The sequence below is a fragment of the Polyodon spathula genome, chromosome 6, assembly GCF_017654505.1.
Source record: "Polyodon spathula isolate WHYD16114869_AA chromosome 6, ASM1765450v1, whole genome shotgun sequence".
NCBI lineage: Eukaryota > Metazoa > Chordata > Actinopteri > Acipenseriformes > Polyodontidae > Polyodon > Polyodon spathula.
In genome coordinates, this window is record NC_054539.1 from 27,461,544 (window position 1) to 27,481,300 (window position 19,757).

The window sequence follows — 19,757 nt, forward strand, 5'->3', positions numbered from 1 at the left end:
GATTGGCTGCTGACCAACAGGTGTGATCGAATTATTTTCAGTCCTGCACAATTTCCCTCTTTTCTCCTGTAATATCGCACCAAATTCTTGTTACCCTGTGTCTTTGCTGTTCCCTTTAATGAAATTGAACATAGGCAGCAATAATAACATGTATCCAGGCAACAAGAATAACATGTACGCAGGTAACAATAACATCACATTTTACAATATTATAAATAATATGGCCTACCATCCAGTCCACTCATTTGCTACATTCAATTGGGAAAACAGAAACTATAACAAGCCTTTGAACTTCGAAAAAGGTAATCTAGCTCCCCCCCCCCAATCACAAAGATGTGTATCTTGGGATTTACTACGCACTCAACTTGTGTGTCCAAACAAAACATATCAGGTTTCTCTACCCCCGCTTCATTCCAAAACAGCCACCAATCAGAGGCTGAAAAACGTTCCTTATTATGAATGGCTCCAATGAAAACAAAGGTATACCTCCTCCCTTTGTTGAAACAGCCAATAGGATGAATCGGAATGTTGTCTGCTGCTGGGTTACAGTGTAGCAGGATAACATTCATGGTTTAACGACTGTATCTATTGTAGTAAAACTGCAAATAGCTTGAGATAACAACAACCGAAAACCTAAAATTTCTTTCGATATGAAGAGAACATCGTTACATTTATAAGAATCGCAACAAAGGTTCTGCCAAGCAGATGATGCATTGTAGAATACAAGACTGGGTTTTAAACAAAACTGGACGCTGCAAATTTTCAAGATTTTTTTCAATGAGTCGTTTGCTGCACAAGCTTAGAATACAACAGGGTAAATACAATATTCAGATGAGCTGGTTCAATGGCGCATAAATTAAAAGCAAAACATGTAACATTTTTTTAAGTATTAGGGGGAAAAAGTACACTTTTTTTTCTTGTAAGGCATCACAGTTAATTACTCTGTGTCTGTAGTTTTTTTTTTTTTTTTTTTTTTTTTTTTTTTAATGGACACGATTTTTAGCTACTAGTTTTGTTTATTAGATGCATTTCTATACGTAAATAATACATATATAAATACCAACATGAATACATCCTCATAAATACGTATTAGAATATTAACGCGTTTCTTCGTGTTGCGAGCTAACTAATCACAGCCTGAAATGACCAGGTCCAGTTCGAATAGCACCTGCACAGCAGCTGCGAAAGTGAACAAACACGGTAGATCGAAAAGCACCAACTATCGTAGCTGTCGCGGCAGGGCCGGTGCAGAATCCGCTCCGAGTGCTTCTGCAAACAACGTGAGCAAATCTTTGGGAGGAGGAAAAGAAGAAAAAGATGGAGGAGTGCTGTTTTATGTCAACAAAAGTGGCTTTCCAATAGACAGTCAGACCTGGGAGAGGATGTGGACTCATGTGGCCAAAATTCACCCTGAAGGGAAAGAGATGGTGGACAGATTACGAATTGCTTCATACCTACCTAAAGTAAGCACATTTAAACGCTTTATTCAATACGGTATAATAAACCAGTCGTAGTAAACCCCCTTTCAGCAGTAATATATTACTGTTATAGGAAGCATGGTGACTGTCTTGTTCAACAATGTGCACTTTTACTGTAGGCTCTGTAATGTATTTAGATACATTTGTATTAATATAGATTAGTGGGGCAAAAGTCAATTTGTTTACTTATGGTTCAGACACCGTCAGAATATTGAGTTTCACGTTCATATTGGCGTTCACGAAGTCACTTTAATTCAGCAATACCTGGATTTGAGTCAGTGCACATGTAAGAGAATTAATGTGTTTTATTTGTGTGGCTGAATAAAATGCACTTTCAATTCTTGATGCAGCCTTTATCAAATCTACAGTATGTGACCACTTTTAATTATTAATTTAATGAAAATAATATTGGTTTTTCTCTGTATATTAAAAAGTAAATTGTTATAGCCCTGCTGTACTATGTTTTCTGACACACTTAATCCCTTTGCTGGCAAGCTGTCTGTCCAATTAAAGAATCAAGCAAGCAGCCATTCCAGTGATCCACAGTTTTATTTCCCTTTCTTTTATACATGGCTGGCAAACTGTGTTTCTCACATGCCCTTACAGGAACTCTTTGCTTGACAAGGTTAGTACATAGATGATTTATTCCCACAGATTTCAGTAACAATTTCTTTGACTTGTGATTCATTTTGGTGCTTGCGAAAGGCACTGAATTGGCAGTGCTTGACAAATTACCTCTATTTATTCACAGAGCAGGGATATCTCAAGCAGTTTGATTTCCGCATCTCTATACATCCTTGCCTGAAGCCTGTGCTGGTGGGACCACCCTTTTAGGGAGGAGTTCAGTCACCATGCCCATACATCATACCCAGTACCAACTGTGTTGAATTGAGGGCTGACTGTGTGATGTGGACTGTTACTGAGGGAGGGGTGGAAACCCCAAGATAATTGATTAATGGCTACATTGTCTTATCCCAGTGCTACAGAAGACATGCCGATATTGTACAGCACTTTATGTGGTTTGAGTGAAGTTGTCTGTACTAGATGGCTGTCTGCTGTTTTGATTGTAAGTTCTGTAAGTAGCAGAAGCTTGGGAAGATAAATAAAACTTGTGAGAGAGTCTTGTAATCAGTGGGTTTTTTTTATATTGGTAGTTTTATAGGATGTACTTTCGGACCTGAGCTGGCTTAGTGTCAGTCGGATTAAAAGATTTTTATCATAAGATATCTTTGGCCTATATGCATGAGCATAGCCCTTACACTGCATCAGGCCCCCCTACACTGCAGTGCGTGCCTGATGACATCGTATCGACCACCCCTTGTGTGAAGACATTTCCCCTCAGAAGTATTCAACTACAAAAAACCATACCAAAGCCATAGGGTTATAACTGGCTAATGTAAACTGGGCATAAGAGTTTCATAAACAGATGCTTTGTTTTCAGAACCAACTGCGTTTCACAGCTATGGTCAGCAGGGTCGAGCACAAGGCTGTTGGTTGCTTGCTACAGCGTGTGAGCAGTGCGATTTCTAAAAATACAGCATTTGTACTCTTGCTGTCCCATGTGTGATCCTTGACTTCACAGTTGGAGATGCAGCTGGGATAAAAAAAAGCTCCAACTGTTTAGGGCCCCACTATCATGTAAGCTCCATACCATGTATTTCAGTTATTTTGCATAGTGTTGCCTACGTTTCTAACAATGCGAAGAACTCTAGTAATCCAATAGCAGTAGGTGGAGTTGTATGTTGATGTGCTGCTGTAATTCAGTTTGATGTGGCATTGTATCATACCTTATCTTATACACCTAGAACTGGCATGTAACGTAATAGGATTTTAAGGAGCTGTTCAGTAGACATGCATTTTGATTATGTTAATTAATGTAAATTAAATACTTTAGTAATTTCTTCTTTAAATACAAAATTCCCTTAGTGACGACAGTACATTTATTTAATTTTTAGGAAATTCAATTAACATGAATTTGGCTAATTATGTTTTCCTCTCGAGAACCAAGCTTGAGTTTGTGAAAACAAGTGAGGCTTGCAGTTAAAAGCACAGCTAGGAGTTGCCTCTTGGAAGGAGGAAATGAATGGCTGGAGAATTCTCAAATGGGGAAAACAACATCAGTCGATATGTACCCACAGCGTACTTCTTTAGAATCATACATAAGTTGTGCTTTTGAATAATTTACAATATTACTGCACTGCTATTATTTCTTATCCTGCAGTTCAACATTAGGGGCAGTGTCAGGTGTTGACAGTGATATTTACACAGTTGTCCTTGCGTTGGTGACATCTGTACCATTGATTAGTAAACTGGAGAATCTTGGATTAATTCTAAGTTTTCAGCCTGGTACTCATTGTTATTCCTCTGGGTGAATATCTGCTTGATCAAACAGTATTCATTTGGGATACTCTTCTGGAGGGCTTTTTGTTGAAAGCTTCATTTTTGTATTACTTGCATCTGAGATACTGTACGAAGACTCACAAATGTTAAAGCAGCTTCATTTTTTTTCTGCCCACTTTTGCATGTTTTATGTGTGGTTATTATTTCAATTACTCATTAAACACTGTGTTTTTGTTTAGTTTTTTAATAAGTCTATATTGAGGTGCCTTTCATTTCATTTATAAAAACATCTTGGAAATAATCCCTCTTCAAGTTTTTTAATGATTGTTGGTCAGAGGGGGAAGAACAGCCGTACATGTCATCATTATGCTGTGGTGGCTGTTAAACACATCTGTTTATTTAGAGGATAAATTGTTTACCAAGTGTCCTGTTTCCCAGCTGCAGCCAGTTTATCAGGGAAGTACTGCACCAGCCTGCCTGGGTGTCCATTGATAAATCTATCTGTTTTGATCCAACTTGCACTGAATATAGAAAAGCAATTCAAATACATATAAACAAAGGAAAGACCAATACTACAATTTATCTGGTTTTGGCGGATAGATTTACTACAGGAAACACCTGTGGGATGAAAAATAGTGTAGCTAATCATAGGAAAATGTGAACAAGTTTATAATGTATTTATAATATATAAAAGAATATGCTGTGTAGATAAATGCAGTTTATCGGCATTTAGAAATGCTTAAAGATTATTTAAGATAACTCTTAGCTTCGACATTTAATGACCAATCCCACTTTTCTCCTGTGTAATATATTTTGGATCTTTGCCAGTATTGTATACTTCAGTTTAGATATACAATTATTTCAAATACAACGTTGCAGATAACTTTCTGCATCCTGGTACTTTTCCTGTAGGTCACATGGTTTGATTCCAGCTCGACCATTGAAACAAGTTTGAACTGCAGCACATGAAGTGATTAGGTACCAGGAAACGGCAGCAACTTTTCATCTAAAGTGTTGTCTGAAATATTTGCATGTAATTAACTAAAGAAAAAACAGTAAAAGAAGCAATAGTTAGAATGTTAATAAAGCTAATAGGAAGCATGAACATTGGTCAACACTCTATGGTACAGTATTTAGAGTGTTTAAAACCTATTGACTTCCCAATAATGCATTGTTGTTGTTTCAATTAATATTATGATTCTGCATATGTGTTGAAGGTGAGATGAGTAATCAAAGTACACACTGATGATGCAAAATACCTTTGTGTGGAATTCATTAGAAATATGTTTTGATGCAATGAATGTATTGCTATTAACCATGCTGAGTTCACCCTTTTTAAAAATGGCTTTCAAGGAAACAATACAAGAATTGGAAGAGAAAACAATTACATTTTGTACTCCCTGTTTATTCGACCTTTAAAATAAATCATTTGAAAGTGTGAAAGCTACTGTATGTTTTTAACTGTTACTTTACTTTTAATGGATCTGAACTGGATATGATATTTGTCTACCATTGTTTCACTAATGTTAAGGAAATATATTTAGTCCAAAATAGTAACTGTGAAGTAAATATCCCTTGTAAATCTGCAGGGTATTTTTTTTTTTTGTCTTGTTCCTTGAATTACTGAGTTAGTGGCCCCAAGACAGTCTGGCTTCAGTACACTGTTAAAGTGGTGCTAACAGTATGTTTGCACAGCAGAAACCCCATTAGCAGTTAGTGTTATTTCTGTCTGCAAGATCATAATCCCATACTGATGTACCGAACTCTGGCATTTAATGGGATTATTCTTTCCTTCCAGCCTCCTGTGCAATTAGTACCGAACTTGAAGCCATCGATGTCTGCCCTAGACTGGCTCCTGGTGATACAGAACTACATGAAGACACTGCAGTATCTTTTTTTTATTTGCTTACACCCCTCCCTGTTGAGTCAACACTAGCTTGCATTGCTGTTTTATTTTCCGAGGACCGAATCCAGTTTCTTAAAATGGTTGTACTTCATGGACTAGTGTCTCCTAATACTATGCTGGGGCACTGTCTGAGTTCAAACTCATAGGAGAGACTCCCACTGAGCCACCCAACCTAGATCTAATGGAATCAGAGCACTTCAAAAACACACCAATTGGTGCATCCTCTGTAAATCTATTATTGCAAGTCTATTGCACAGACCAACACTTGTCTTACAATACACTAGTAACATTAATTACAAAACTTTTTTTACCGCAGTAAGCCCTTTGTGAAAAACATGTATTCATATAAATGTTGTATACAACTCCCCAAAAGCATTATACACTACAAAGGCTGAGAATACTTGTATTCATTATTTAGTTGAAATGCAAAACAATTCTTTGCACTAATAAAAAAAATAAAGTAAAAAAAAAAAAAAAAAAAAAAAACTAAACTAGAAACTTGCAGGTTATAAATGTGTTAAAATAAATGGTAAATCCACAATTTTTGCCGTCTGAGGTACACCCATCAACAGACTGCACTTGGCTGCCATGGCAACAGGGTTGTTCCTTTGAATGATACTGAATACTACATCTCTGACTTCATTCCTGTATAAATAAAATAAGAAATGGAAAATCATTTTGACACAGACTAAATGGTGAGAATTAAATTGAACTTGGAGTGCCACCTTAGATAGAAAAGAAAAAAAAAATGCAGGTTTGTGGTGATGCCTGGGTTTAACCAGGATGCCTAAATTGGTGCCATTTACTGTAGAATGTTACTACCCGGTCACGTTCCAGGTCTTCATGTGGAATTGTTGGCCCTATTAATCCTGTCTCTGTCCCTGTTGAATCTCCTAAACCTTATTAATGACAGATACAATCATACAGGAACTCAGTTCTTTGAAATTAGGAAAACCAGACCGTTAAGTGGGTAAGTACCACTGAGCATGACAATTTTGCTTGCAATAACTGCCCTTATGGTTTGCTGTACATATTTGGGAGAAGGAGGCGTTTTAATTTGGTTGAAAGTAAACACCACAGGGTTTCACAGTGTAAAAAACTGTTCTACCTTTATTTACAGTACAGAACATCTCTAGTCCACTAACATAATGCATCAGCCTACTTTCAGTTGGGTACCAGGATTGAAATCTTGATAAAGGCAAATGGGCTGTCACTGGGTAATAGACCAGAAATTGAAAGGGGTCAACGGGCGACTGTATATTATGAAAGAAAGTCAAAGATAAACTACATATACAGTATATTATAGGGTTGGTTACATTTTGCCTAGTGAATGTGATGTAGAATTGAATTGTATTGAATTGAGTCATCCCATGCCTGGCACTACAAACAGAGTGTACACTTAAATAAATAAGTACACATGATTACATTCTCTGATGTAATCATTGCACTCTGCAGCTAGTGCTTTATATGTATAGTTCACACTTGAAGCTATAGCTTAATAAATATAGTATGCTAAACTATGTCAGAGAGGGGCATTTAACTCCTTTAGAATAATCTTTAATCAATAATGTAAACCCTGACATGTTTTTAATAAACAGGGCCAGATTAATCAAGGCCTTAACTCCAAAGTGCAAAACGTATAATATTAGTAACTAACACTTAAAACAGTTTTGTGTTCCTTGTTATAATGTTTTTGTCATCTACAAAGGGCTTGAGACTTAAATCTCATCTTAACATCATCAAGTTACGGAATTCATGTTTCCATACGCTCAGTTCAGCAAGCAACCAGCCTCTCGTGTGTTTGGCCCACCATGGTTTATGATGGTCTATTCCAACACTGTTAGAAATGGTATGCAAAAATCAGTTGTCATAAATGCCAAGCAGTGTTGAAATGTATTTATATTCCATTAGCTCTTTCAAAATAATTATTTAGAAATCATTTCTATCAAACAGATATTGATAGTTTTGTTCATTCATAATGTTCAACAATACATTTCTAAAATAAATAATTAAATTAAACTACAAAAAAATGGCAGAAAATTTCATGGCGAAGTCCGCTGGGGGCCCTGTTTTCACAACCAAGCTGCTGATCCCCACAGCAGAGGCGAGCGATACAGAGACAGGGCCTGTTGAAACAAGCATGTGTGGGCACAAGGGTTCTGGGCTGTGCAAGCAAGTGTGAACAAATGGCTATACTGTCACATTGTCTATCTATGGCACTACTATATAGAGACTCATGTGTTCCAAGTATAACATCGCTGGTCAAAACCGATAAGTCTAGAGTGAAATGCCGCCATTCACAATACTGGTTTCTGTTGTATCTTTTTAGGTTGATGGAGACCGCGAGAGAAATGATCCGGGAATCTCTTCCTATAAAATGCCTTGAAGCTGTGATACTTGGAATGTATCCTTTTAATGGTGCTTGCCTGGATTACTTAATTCGTTATTTCTCCCAGGGGATGAAATCCCGGACAACAGGGACACAGTTGTGGCGGTCATCCGTCCATATGTACGCATGTTTGTCACACCAGCCGTGGCGAGGGATATATATTTTATTCACATACTTGTGGTCATTCTTGTTATCGCGTTGTACTAAGAAGAGTATTCTGTATTTTGTCAATGTCTTCCATGGAAATCGTGAAGCAAGGTAATATTTACTAAATCAACCTATTCGCTATGTTCTTTAACATTTCTATATGATGATGTTCTTTAACATACTTTATATTTCGGCCTTACCATTACAAAGGCAACAAGCATTGCTGTGGCAACAGGCTAGCAGTTAACATGTTAGAGCCTAATATGCTGTCGGGTTGTCTTTTTACCACAGATGCGTGATGGAGATGGATACCATCATTTAGACAGTTTGTTGATACCAAAATATCTTTAGTTTAATATACCTTTGAAAATGACATCAACAGACAGCTGGAAATAGCATCAAATGCAGGGAGACGTATTTTCCCTCCTTTGTAAATGCTGTAAAAATTGAGAAAACAATTATGACTGATTATAATGAGGCTGAGGAAGGTGAAAAGAAATGGCATAACAAAAAGAAAGAGGACAGAGGTGCATTCAATAGCAGAGTGCTGTCTCATGACATCCCGTACCATATCTTACCAGTTATAGAACGGTCTGTTAGGAGCGAGCAGTTTCACATTAGCAGGCAAGAAATCGCTGTGTATTAAAACTGTTGCCTTAAGAGAGTTTTGCAATTTTTGTATATATTTTTTTTAAATGTAATTACTACTGCTGTATTTTTGTATTGTAAAGTTACTGACACTTTTTTGGTTTAGTATTTTGAGTCACGAGTCATATTTGTCAAATTATAAATAGAACATGTTTCCTTTTCTAATATAATCCTCCTTTTAAAAAAAATATCAGTTTTAAAAAGCCAAAACGACAACAGAAATATTACTTATAACCAATGTATTGGTCATACAAATCCATATTTGAAAAAATAAATTTGCAGCCACGGCACTAATAATGCAGGTCGGTCATTTTGAACCTCCAGCGAGGCAGCTCTGAGCTTGACTCACCACTGTTAGGAAGCGCTCACGGCATACACAGAGCTAGTATTCCAAGGCATTTATAGTCGACTACCCAAAGTGCAACAGATTAGTGAGTTGTCGTTGAAGGCAGGCAAGCTGTCGTGTCTTTCCGACAGTTGTTACAGACATGTTTTATATTGTACTTGCCTTTCTGCTTGTTTTAGATCAGTTATGTACTGTAGATTCAAAGTGGACAGTGTTGAACTATCGGTGATGAGTTTAAGTCATAATGGAAATCCAACTGGGTGTTTGTGCCTAAAACAAAGAAAATTAAACATAGCTAACTAGAGCAAGGAAAAGGGACAAGATCACAGGTAATGCTTTTAAAAAAAAAAAAAAAATTGTGGCTCGCTGCTTTTTTGGAGAGCTAAATATCTAAGGCTCTGAACACATTTGATTTTACTATTAAAATTTACTCATTTACACTTAAAGATCCAGTATCCTAGTGTAACTTCATAATGTTGTACATGCAACCGAGTTGTTTTCAAGAGTGTGCTGGAATAAGTACATATTTTGAAGAAAAGGGGAAGTACATATTTTTCATGAGATTGGAATTTCTGTGTAGTCTTCAGATAGGTGAATATGAATTTCTAACATATATACCAAACTAAATATATATTTAGACACATTTTGAAAACAACTGTTCATCATGAATGAATTCAAGATTTACATAGACATTTGGGCCATTCTATATAGAACAGGGGTAGGTGGCTTATTTCAAATGGTTATTAAGGAATATTGTGAAATGACCTTTACTAAATTAGAAATAAACTACAGAAAGATGTACCCCCTGTGGCTGTTTTTAAATGGACTTGCCCTGTGCATTTAGTCTTTATGTGTGATCAGACTGTACCTCACAAGTTGTTGTGGTGCTTAAATCCAACCCACCTAGTGGCAATTCTGAAACAGATAGCCTGCCAATTGTAACCTCAACCCTGGGGCTTGACCCTGGCAAAAAAAATAGCTCAGGCTGGTGTTTGGATGTTAATTTTGAACCCCTGTCATCTGAACAAAAGGAAGGCGCTCAGCTGTGTTGTGGGATTTAATGTGCTATGAACTGTTCACCCTTAAAACACCAAAGAAGCAAGGCTTGAGCTGACACATCAGAACTGATTTAGTTTCTAACACACTCAAAACAACAAGTGGCACTTTTGTGGGTAGAATGACAATTGTGATCTATTTCCTAGACCAGGGTATACGAAATCAAAATATCTGTTTCATGAGCAGTCTAATATGTCTTAATTTGCTGAGTCGTCTTACGCATAATTTCACCAATGGGTTTCACTGTGATATTCTGGTACTTGAGTAAAACAGTTCAAAAGTATCCCCTTAACCGTATAGTAAAGGTTACAAACTAAAACATTTTCATGCAAAAACTCACAATTTAAAGTGCATCCACCTATTTACAATATACTTCAGATTCTCAATGCACCATGAGCACTTGGAGGTCCATGTATAAAAATGAGTAATATATTTTTGAAAATTGGTAAAAACTGAAAGACCCTATTACTTAAGGTCTAAGACCATCTTCTTTTCTCAACCCAGTTCTCATAAGAAGACAGTTAGCCCTTAAAACTATTAAATGCAATTTGTTTTATTAACATTCCAAAATGCAAGATAGCAGCGAGGGTGTTAAAATCCTCCCTGCTTAAAAAAACATGTGAAAATGCACTTTTGGGTGAATGGGCTAAGGGTTTGTAATTGTTTAATTGTTTTATTGTTTAGATAATCCCCTGCACCTGGTGCTAATTGTAAATTGGAGCCAGGTGCAGGGTATTTAAGAGAGGCAGCCAGTCTGCTCAGGGCTGCTGCTGAGTGAGGAGCCTGACTGTGTGTGTGAGCAGTTGTTTTGAAAAGGTATCGTGTAAAAATTGTGTTGTTATTTGCGTATTTTTTTGGCAGGTAAACGGTGTATCCGTCCTGCGAGCTAGTCAGGAACCTGCAACGAATGTTTAGTCAGTGCTCTGAAGGAGCTAGGTGTTTGTTTTGTTTTTTTGCTTATTTTTTGTTATTAAAGTTGCGCATCAGCGCTATTTTTCTTTCAATCTTGTGTGTTGTCTGTGATTTTTAGAAGGGAAAAGAACCCAAGCGGGTCTGTTTGGTGAGCTGGCCGTCACAGTTGGCCAGGGTGTCCTCGGCTCGCTGCGCACCAGGGACCCCTTTAGTGTGGTCGGGTGCCTGCGGGCTTGCCTGTTAGCTGCCCGGGAGCTGCGTTGTCCTCCGACGCTGTAGCTCCTGGGTGGCTGCATGGTGAATCTGCAGTGGTAGCGGTGAGCTGAGCCTAAATAATTATTGGCCATTTCAAATTCGGAAAAAATAACAAAAATAATTGTCAACGACTAAACTAAAAAAAAAAAAATGAATTGGTCAGAACCAAACTGTAAGATGGATAAGCTCTTGTATTGTTATTCTTTCTGCTTGTTTTAAACACAGCTGGGTTCAGATCAATTTAGTACTGTAGATTCAAGGAGGACAGTGCGGGACTCCGAGTCATAAGTTCCAGGAAAAATTTGGAAATTTAACTGTGTCATGGTGTTTGGTCAGCAGTGAGTGAAACTCAATTCCCATTTTGAGACTGTTTGTGTAATTCGTTCTGGTGAAGTCCACCCATGTCCTGATGTCTATCAAATATAACCAGCAACTTGGGATTCAGTTTAATTTCTTAAACATTTAAACAGATTTTAATGTTTAAACTTAATTTTATGCTCAAAAGAGCCAGTGTCGAATGTTTTGGTAAGATTTTGACCTTTCTCAAGAGAATGTGTTTAAAATAGATAGTGGAGGAATTTGTAGGAACTTGTTTATTTATATTTCAATCCATAATTGTGATCTCAAACTTTAACATTGAATCATTGTAACCTATTAGAAGAACCCTCCATTGGAGTGCTGTTATTTTGTTATGATTAACGTGAGTACTGCTTCAATTTACCTAGCGTTAAACAGTTAGGACTACACTTTCCCATCTGATCAATGCTACAATGGATGGACACTGCACTGTACTCTTAGACCAATGTACCTCTCCTCTACAACCTTTCCTCATACTTTACCACAGTGTGTATAAGATGTGTGTTGTATGGAAAAGACTAAAATTAAACAAATTATAAAAATTAAATATAAAATTAAAAATATATAAATATCTCGCTGTTGATGGGTATAGGTGCAGCGTCAATCTCTCATGTTGTAATTCTTTTTAAAAAACATAAAATGTGTGTCTGAATAAATGAAAGAAATGCAGCAAGGACAGTGTTTCTTTTATGATTAAATGGAGGCCAGTTGTGGAATTCAATATTCATAGCACTCATTAATTTTATCTATAGTCCTTTTGCCTCCTACATTCTGAAGCATAATTATTTCATGAGTGCAGCCTAATACAATAACCTGGCAAGCAGAGTAACGATGTCAGTCTGGCATCTGTGAGGGGAGGGAGAGCTACAGAGCATGATTGAGACCCCACTAACAGATGGTTATTCAGAAGGAAATCATGTGAAAAAAAAATCCAGGAGCTGAGGAATGATAGTCAGTATCATTTTTCATGTGCCATCAACTTTGAAGCATTCTAGTGAGCGACAATATGGTCATATCAACAGCATAAAACAGTGTTGATAAAACAGAAAGGTTTAACCGTACTCCCTTTTCAGCCTATTATCAGCCTAAATTAACTACATTTAATGAGCCATGATTTGTACAGACCAAAATTTCTTGAATGTTAAAATAGTCTAAAGGGCAAAGTATACGTTTATTCCACACCTTTTACAGTGTATTGAGGAAATAATCATTCTATTTCTAAACAATACTTTTTTTAATAATTAAAACTCAATGTTGTGTATCAGCTCTCAGTAACAGAAAAAAAATAACTAAAAAGCATGTTTGTGTTTGCTTTGGCAATTAATGATAAAACAGCTATTAGGAATGTGGCCTGTCACATGGTTGTAAGTAAATATTGGTGGACAAATATAACATGTAATACCCCAATACATGAGAACTCAGATTTGGAATTGCATCTAGAATGTGAGTATATGAAGGGCATGGTAAGAAAAAGATGCCATGGTCTGCTGAACACTTGTTGATACACTTGGTACAAACAGAAATATTTTTATTGCCATGGTGCTACTTGTTCAAAGAACTTTGGTGTAAATTTTTGTCTAGGTACAAGCTCTGACCTTTCAATTATTGTATAAGATAGCATGTGAAAAGGGCACTAAGTCTTTGGAATTGTGTGGCATTCTGTAGATCAAATGTTGTGGCAGCTTTTTGTCTTTGTAGATTCTAGTGTTTTTATTCACCCTTGGAGAACGCATTCCCAGATCTTGGGAAACTAATAACACAGTCTTAGAACATTTCCATTGTGCCAACATTGTAGCCATTCACTGAAACCAGCTAAAATTAGTCTGTGTTGGAATTTGAATTCATAATTATAGTAAATGTTTGGAAAAATGCAACATCTATTCTTTAACGTTGTCCTGCTCAGCTACCTGACCAATGGGCTTACCTCTATGGAGCGCTTTCCCATCAGCTTCAAAACGCAGTTCTCAGGGAACTACTTCCACCACGTGGTCCTAGGCGTTTACTGCAATGGGCGATACGGCTCTCTGGGCATGAGCAGGAGGCCAGACCTTATGGACAAGCCGCTAGCCTTCCGGACCCTGAGCGAGCTCATCTTCGAGTTCGAGGACTCCTACCGCAAGTACCTGCACACGGTGAAGAAGGTGAAGATCGGGCTGTATGTGCCTCACGACCCGCACGTGTTCCAGCCCATCGAGTGGAAGTACTTGGTGCTCACCTCCAGCAAGATGGCACACGAGGAGATGCGCAAGGAGATGGAGAAACATGCGCGGGACATGAGAATGAAGGTTAGTGAGCTTTCAGTGTTATGTTACTGTAAAAAAGTAGAGCTTTACATAAATACACAAAACATGTCCTACCTTACGTATATTTACAACTGCTTCTCCAGTTGTGAGCTGTGGAGGGCTATGTATTTTACAAAACCCTGCTGGTTTCTGATTAAACTATGTATGGCTATTTCTTATAGCTTCTGTTTCACTTGCTTTTTTCTTTAAATGATTCCTCAAATATGGTGTTACAGTCCTTGGTGGGGGGTGTATGCTACTGATACCTTGTTCATATGTGTAAAGCTGTTGCTAAGCATCACAAGTAGACAGTTGGATGGCAGGCTGATCTGGTTGTTAAGTGACAGTTGTTCCTGTGGTTTGAAACTCTTCTCAGCAACCAACTACATTCTTTTGGCAGTGTTCATGTGGGTATGAAGTTTGACAAGACAACACAAACCAACAGTGAATACCGATTTAAGAGGTGCTTGGCAAAACAATAAAATCTTGCACCAACTTATATTACTATTTGCATATTATGTAATCTCAATATCTAACATGTTATGCAAAAATAACAAAAGTAAGTTGTTTATTTCTATTCTGGTACACTTCTAAGTTCTGTATATGTAAACTTTAAGACATACTGAGGACAGATTATATCATCACAAATACTGTACAGTTGTCCCTGGAGGTCTCGATTGCTTTCCCTTTTTTAGAAAGCAAGATTTAATTGCACTGTAAGCAAGCAAGTACAACTTTCTAGTCAAACACCTCTCAAATGGTAAAATGCAATCTGTGAACAAAATTTGGTCGAATCCAGCAAATTTGACATGAATGCAGTCTGTCTTAGACAATCTCTTCACTTCCAACTTATTCCCAAAGCAAACTGCAATACTGTATCACATCTGGTTCTGTAATGTTCTGTATGATTTGCGGACAGAACAGCTTGTTTTAGACAGAGGATGCAAAAATCCTGCCATCTGCCATACTATATTTATTTGTTTTCCATTATAGAGAAGGATTGAGGTTTCAGTTCCAATTCAACCCTCCTTATTCTGGCAAATAGCTTTTTTTTGGGGGGGGGTGGGGTGGGGGGTGGGTTACCTTATTCAATTAGTAATACAGACTATCATTGCTTGAGGTATATTATTCTAAAGCAGCAGTATATGCAACTTAGTAGAGCTTTCATCTTTTAGCTAATGATAAAGACTTCATATTTATTAAGCATTAAATATTAGAGGCCTGTTTTAAAATACCATTCCCTCCTCATACCTTTCAATTCTCTCTTGAAATGCTTGAATCCATTTCATTTTTATTCCCTCAAAATTCATAAAGCAGTACAAGATTTAGAATTTTGTTTCTTTTGTGACCCAGTCAAATGTATTTCTTTTTATCGGTTCAAGTTTCTGAAAAGTACAGTGTTTTTTTTTTTTAAATATACTGTATATTTAAAAAATTGTATCTAAAATTGTGGTTTCAGTAGAAACAGTTGATTCAAATAAGAAGAAAATTAGATTCTCAAGAATTTCACCAGGAAATGAAAGAGACAGATGAACAGTACATTTCCCCTCTGGGAGGACCCTTGTCTGGCTATTTACATATTATACAGACATAAATGCTCTAAAGAGAGGCAAAATTAGATGTTATATTTTCATAATTGCCAATTTTATCTCAGTAGTGCGATTTGATCCATTATTGAATTTGATTCTGTTTTTCAAGTTTTCAAGGCATTTTTTTTTTTTATCAAGCTGCAGCACACCTGGCATGACTAAGTCATTCCCTTGTATTGAAAACAAAACCCTTTAAAAATTTATACTGTGCCATTGTGAGCTATTACATTGTGAGTTATTACAATGGTACAGCCCAGTAAACTTTTAAAGGGTTTTGTTTTCAATACAAGACATTGAAATGCCAGGTGTGCTGCAATTTGGTAAAGGCCTTGAAAACTTAAAATAAGCATTGTAATATAAACCATTATAAAATGTACATAATGTAGTAGAAGCTAGGGGAAAACTACTACATATTTACCAAGGGAATACCTCAATATGGTTGCAGGTGGTGGCTAAAACTCCATACAGTAGGCCAGTTTAGTGTTCATCCAAAGACATCGAATTTGGTTCCAAATGTGAAATGAGTTTGGGTAATCTTCCTGCTCAACTTGGAGAAATGTCCACTGCACTTTAAAAATAATTACTACCATCTTTGTTTGTAGAAAACAAGAGGCCAAGGACAAGGTATACCTGAACACTTAACTAAACTTGTACCCTCTACAGTGTGTTCCTTAAAGTGCTTGCTTGATGCCAGTTCTAGCTGTGGGTTAAACAGAGGTGATTATGTAAGTCTGCAGTGCTTTCAGTCTGCCACCTCTGATGAGCAAGACCATTGATCACATGTTATTATGAAGCAGTTTTCGTTATATATTTCTTTCACTTTAAACACTTTTTTCTTTCCCAGATACTGAAGTCCTCAACAGCCCAGTCTCCTATTAAAGAGCGAACAAGAGGCAAGTCGTTGTCTCCACGTCGAAGGCAAGCGAGTCCTCAGAGACGGCACATTCGCAAAAGAGATCAATCGTAAGTACTGGAGCAGCATTTTAGTTTTTAATAAAGAGTTTGAGCTAAAAACGAAGAGTGCTAACAAGATGTGTCATCTCCCTTGAGCACTCCCTGGTATTGTCAGTGCAATTCCCATCAGTCCATGCTCTTACAAATTTAGCTATTTTGGTTTTCTGCTTTGAAATGTATTCTGTCTAACTAGGTGAATGCTGCTTTTTTTCTCAGTTTATATGTGTAACACCAGTATTCCTTAAACAAATGCTTTGCTATGGCAGAAATGCAGTAGCTAAGTAGCTGTGTGGTGATGGGAGGTGGGTAGATACAACAGAATTGAAAAGGGTATGGCCTTATCAACTCTGTAGATGCTTCCTGTAAAGTGCTACCTCAAACTACCTCATGCTTGGTTATAGCTCCCAACTGAACTTTACATGTGTGCTAAATTCTGGATTAATATATTAGATGGATGTCAAAGAGTTGTATTTGTTTTTAGCTTTTTAGTACAGCTTTTGAAAATATCAGAAACAAAATCAAAACTCAAACTCAAAATGAAACAGAAATATTTTTCTTATGGCTGTTATGACAAAGTGGTAATTAGTGCGCAGGTGCAGTAATCCAATGACACAAACAGACCATAAAGTATGGGTGAAATTATTTGTTTATTTGTAATCCAACAGTCTGGATCTTGCAATCCACAGCAATGTGCATTGCACAGTAATGATAAAGACTTGCAGTGCCCTAAATAATAAACACAGTCCAAAGTGAGTGCTGTAGTGCTTGTGGTGAAGTACAATTTATTACGTGCAACAGTGGTGAACAAGTAGTGCAGTGTTGTCTGGGTTTAGTGCTGTCTGTGGCCGGTCTAGTCTAGTGAACAGTGAACATAGTTTTAGACAGACAAACAAAACGAACAAAACACTCACAGTTCTCTATAACAATAGACATGTCCTTCCGGTTTCAGCGAAATCATAAGTAAGGAACAGCTCACCTCACTATGTCCCCTTAATATACCATAAACCATGACCCCTTGGTTAACGAGTGCAATCGCTCCTCCAGTCCACGGATGCCACACCATTAACATTCTTGGTTAATGATTTAGTGTACCGTAGCTCCGTCCCCTTTCTAGATGGCCAACTTCCGCCTAACCCTGGGACTGAACTGTCGGGCCATACAGTCCAGGCTACTCTCTTCCCTGTAGACAGCGCCCTCACAGATTGGGAAAGAGATCTAACACAAAGAATCATTCAGTCTCTGTCACACCATATACATAAGGGCATATGTACATATAAAATGAAGTACACAGCTGACAGGGAGGTACTGAGTTCATTGTTTTGTTTAGTATCTGCCTACATATCTGGGAATTGTCTTTACAGTTTTAAAAAAAAAGTTACTTTGTTCCCAGTGGGGTAAAAAAACATTATAAAAGCTTTGGCATAAAATAAATACATTGTTTTATTTTTATTTTTTTCATCCTAAGAGAAAGCCTGTTTGTCAAGCCTTTGGAGGACTTCCATGTGTTTCTTTTCAAAGGACTGTGCTTTCATTGACGTGACTGTCTTGACTAATGCATGCCCTGTTTAATGAATAGCTTCCACTGGTGTATCTGCAGCTGTTAATTCAATTAGAAATAGCGCCCGATTGCAAGCTACAGCAAGCGAACTGATGCTGCCTGTTCACATTCAGTGGCACACAGCCTTCCTGTTTTATTCAACACAATTCTTTACACAAGTCTTACCACTTTTATGAGGAACTATTACGAATTAAAGTAGGCATGGTATGCAATAGAACCTAACCCAGTGATTTGTTGCACGATCGACTGTGCAGTATAAACTGTTAGTTGACTTTAAAATGAAAAAGTTTGTAACAGTTTAAAAGGGGTATAATAGTGAGTGCTTAACTAGTTTTATATTATCTGTTCAAAAAGCAGGATTCTCACAGTTGGTGACACCTCATAGAAAAGCTTAATACGTCATGTAGGACTGCTGTGAGCGAAAGGCGGTCTTTCTTTAGATTTTTGTTGTGCTGGACAAGCACAGTGTTTCACTTTGGCACTTCATCTGCATGTTGGTAATGAAATGTTGTCATACACACCAGCATGTGGGCCATATTTATTTTAAACAAATCTAACCTCTTTTCCAGACTACAGAAACCAATAGTGCAATCACATTAACAGCCATGCATTAGCACATGTAGTGTGAATGCAAAAATCAGTATCTATGAAATGTTATCCCAATTTCACTGAGGATAAATAAAATGCATATTCATATAGACTTGTTAAAACACTATTTTATTCATATAAACTACAACTCACTGTAGCATGTCAATGTCTTTCACATTCTGTTAGTAGTCTGTTATATGGGTTTCCTCTCCTCACCTCTCTTATCCATACTGTTTTATAGCCCTGCTGTACAGCAGCGCTATAAGTCCATACAAAAAATGCTCATCAGCTACGTGGGGGCACTTGCTGTATAAAAGCAGTGCTACAGTGTGTTACTACAGAGCTGAATATTAGGAGCCAGTGCGGTCCAGCGATTAAAGTCCAGGGCTTGTAACAGAAGGTCACCGCTTCAAATCCCACCTCTGCCACTGACTGACTCGCTGTGTGACCCTGAGCAAGTCACTTAACCTCCTTGTGCTCCATCCTGCAGATGAGATGTTAAATCAGTGTCCTATTGTAAGTGGCTCTGCATATAATTTGTGACAGTGGTCCACTATGAAAGATTAATGTAAAGATATTATATATTGTTATACATCACAGTGTTTAGTTTGTTAATGGTTTAGTTTTATGAGTTAAATGCCAGGCATGTAGACATATAATTACTAGCTCAGGAGGAACATCTGTTTGGCATTCTGTAATGATCCCTTGGCTACTCACAAGCACACTGTAATAACAGGGACACCATTAAAGAAACCTTCTATGACAGAGGCTCCCAAATGTTTTTTTGATGCGCCCTCCACCCTTCCGAGATGCATGCCCCAAGTGCACTTCTCCCTTCTAATAAACAGTACAGTATTTAGAAAAATAGGATTCTCCCAAAAGATAATATCATCTTTTTCTGAAGACAGAGAGCAACATTGCACATTACCACATTCACATGTATAAAATAACA

General features: G+C 37.4%; 1 protein-coding gene across 1 annotated transcript in view; it reads left to right on the forward strand.

Annotated features, from left to right (window-relative positions):
• Positions 1-999: 999 nt before the first annotated feature.
• The window catches only part of LOC121317095 (tubulinyl-Tyr carboxypeptidase 2-like), a 30,332-nt gene continuing 11,574 nt past the window's right edge, over positions 1,000-19,757 (forward strand). Inside the window, exons 1-6 of the mRNA XM_041252691.1 lie at positions 1,000-1,463; positions 5,617-5,705; positions 6,638-6,694; positions 8,054-8,128; positions 13,738-14,119; positions 16,550-16,668. Of these exons, the coding sequence (XP_041108625.1) occupies positions 1,143-1,463; positions 5,617-5,705; positions 6,638-6,694; positions 8,054-8,128; positions 13,738-14,119; positions 16,550-16,668 (1,043 nt within the window). The 5' untranslated portion in view covers positions 1,000-1,142. The remainder of the gene's footprint in view (positions 1,464-5,616; positions 5,706-6,637; positions 6,695-8,053; positions 8,129-13,737; positions 14,120-16,549; positions 16,669-19,757) is intronic.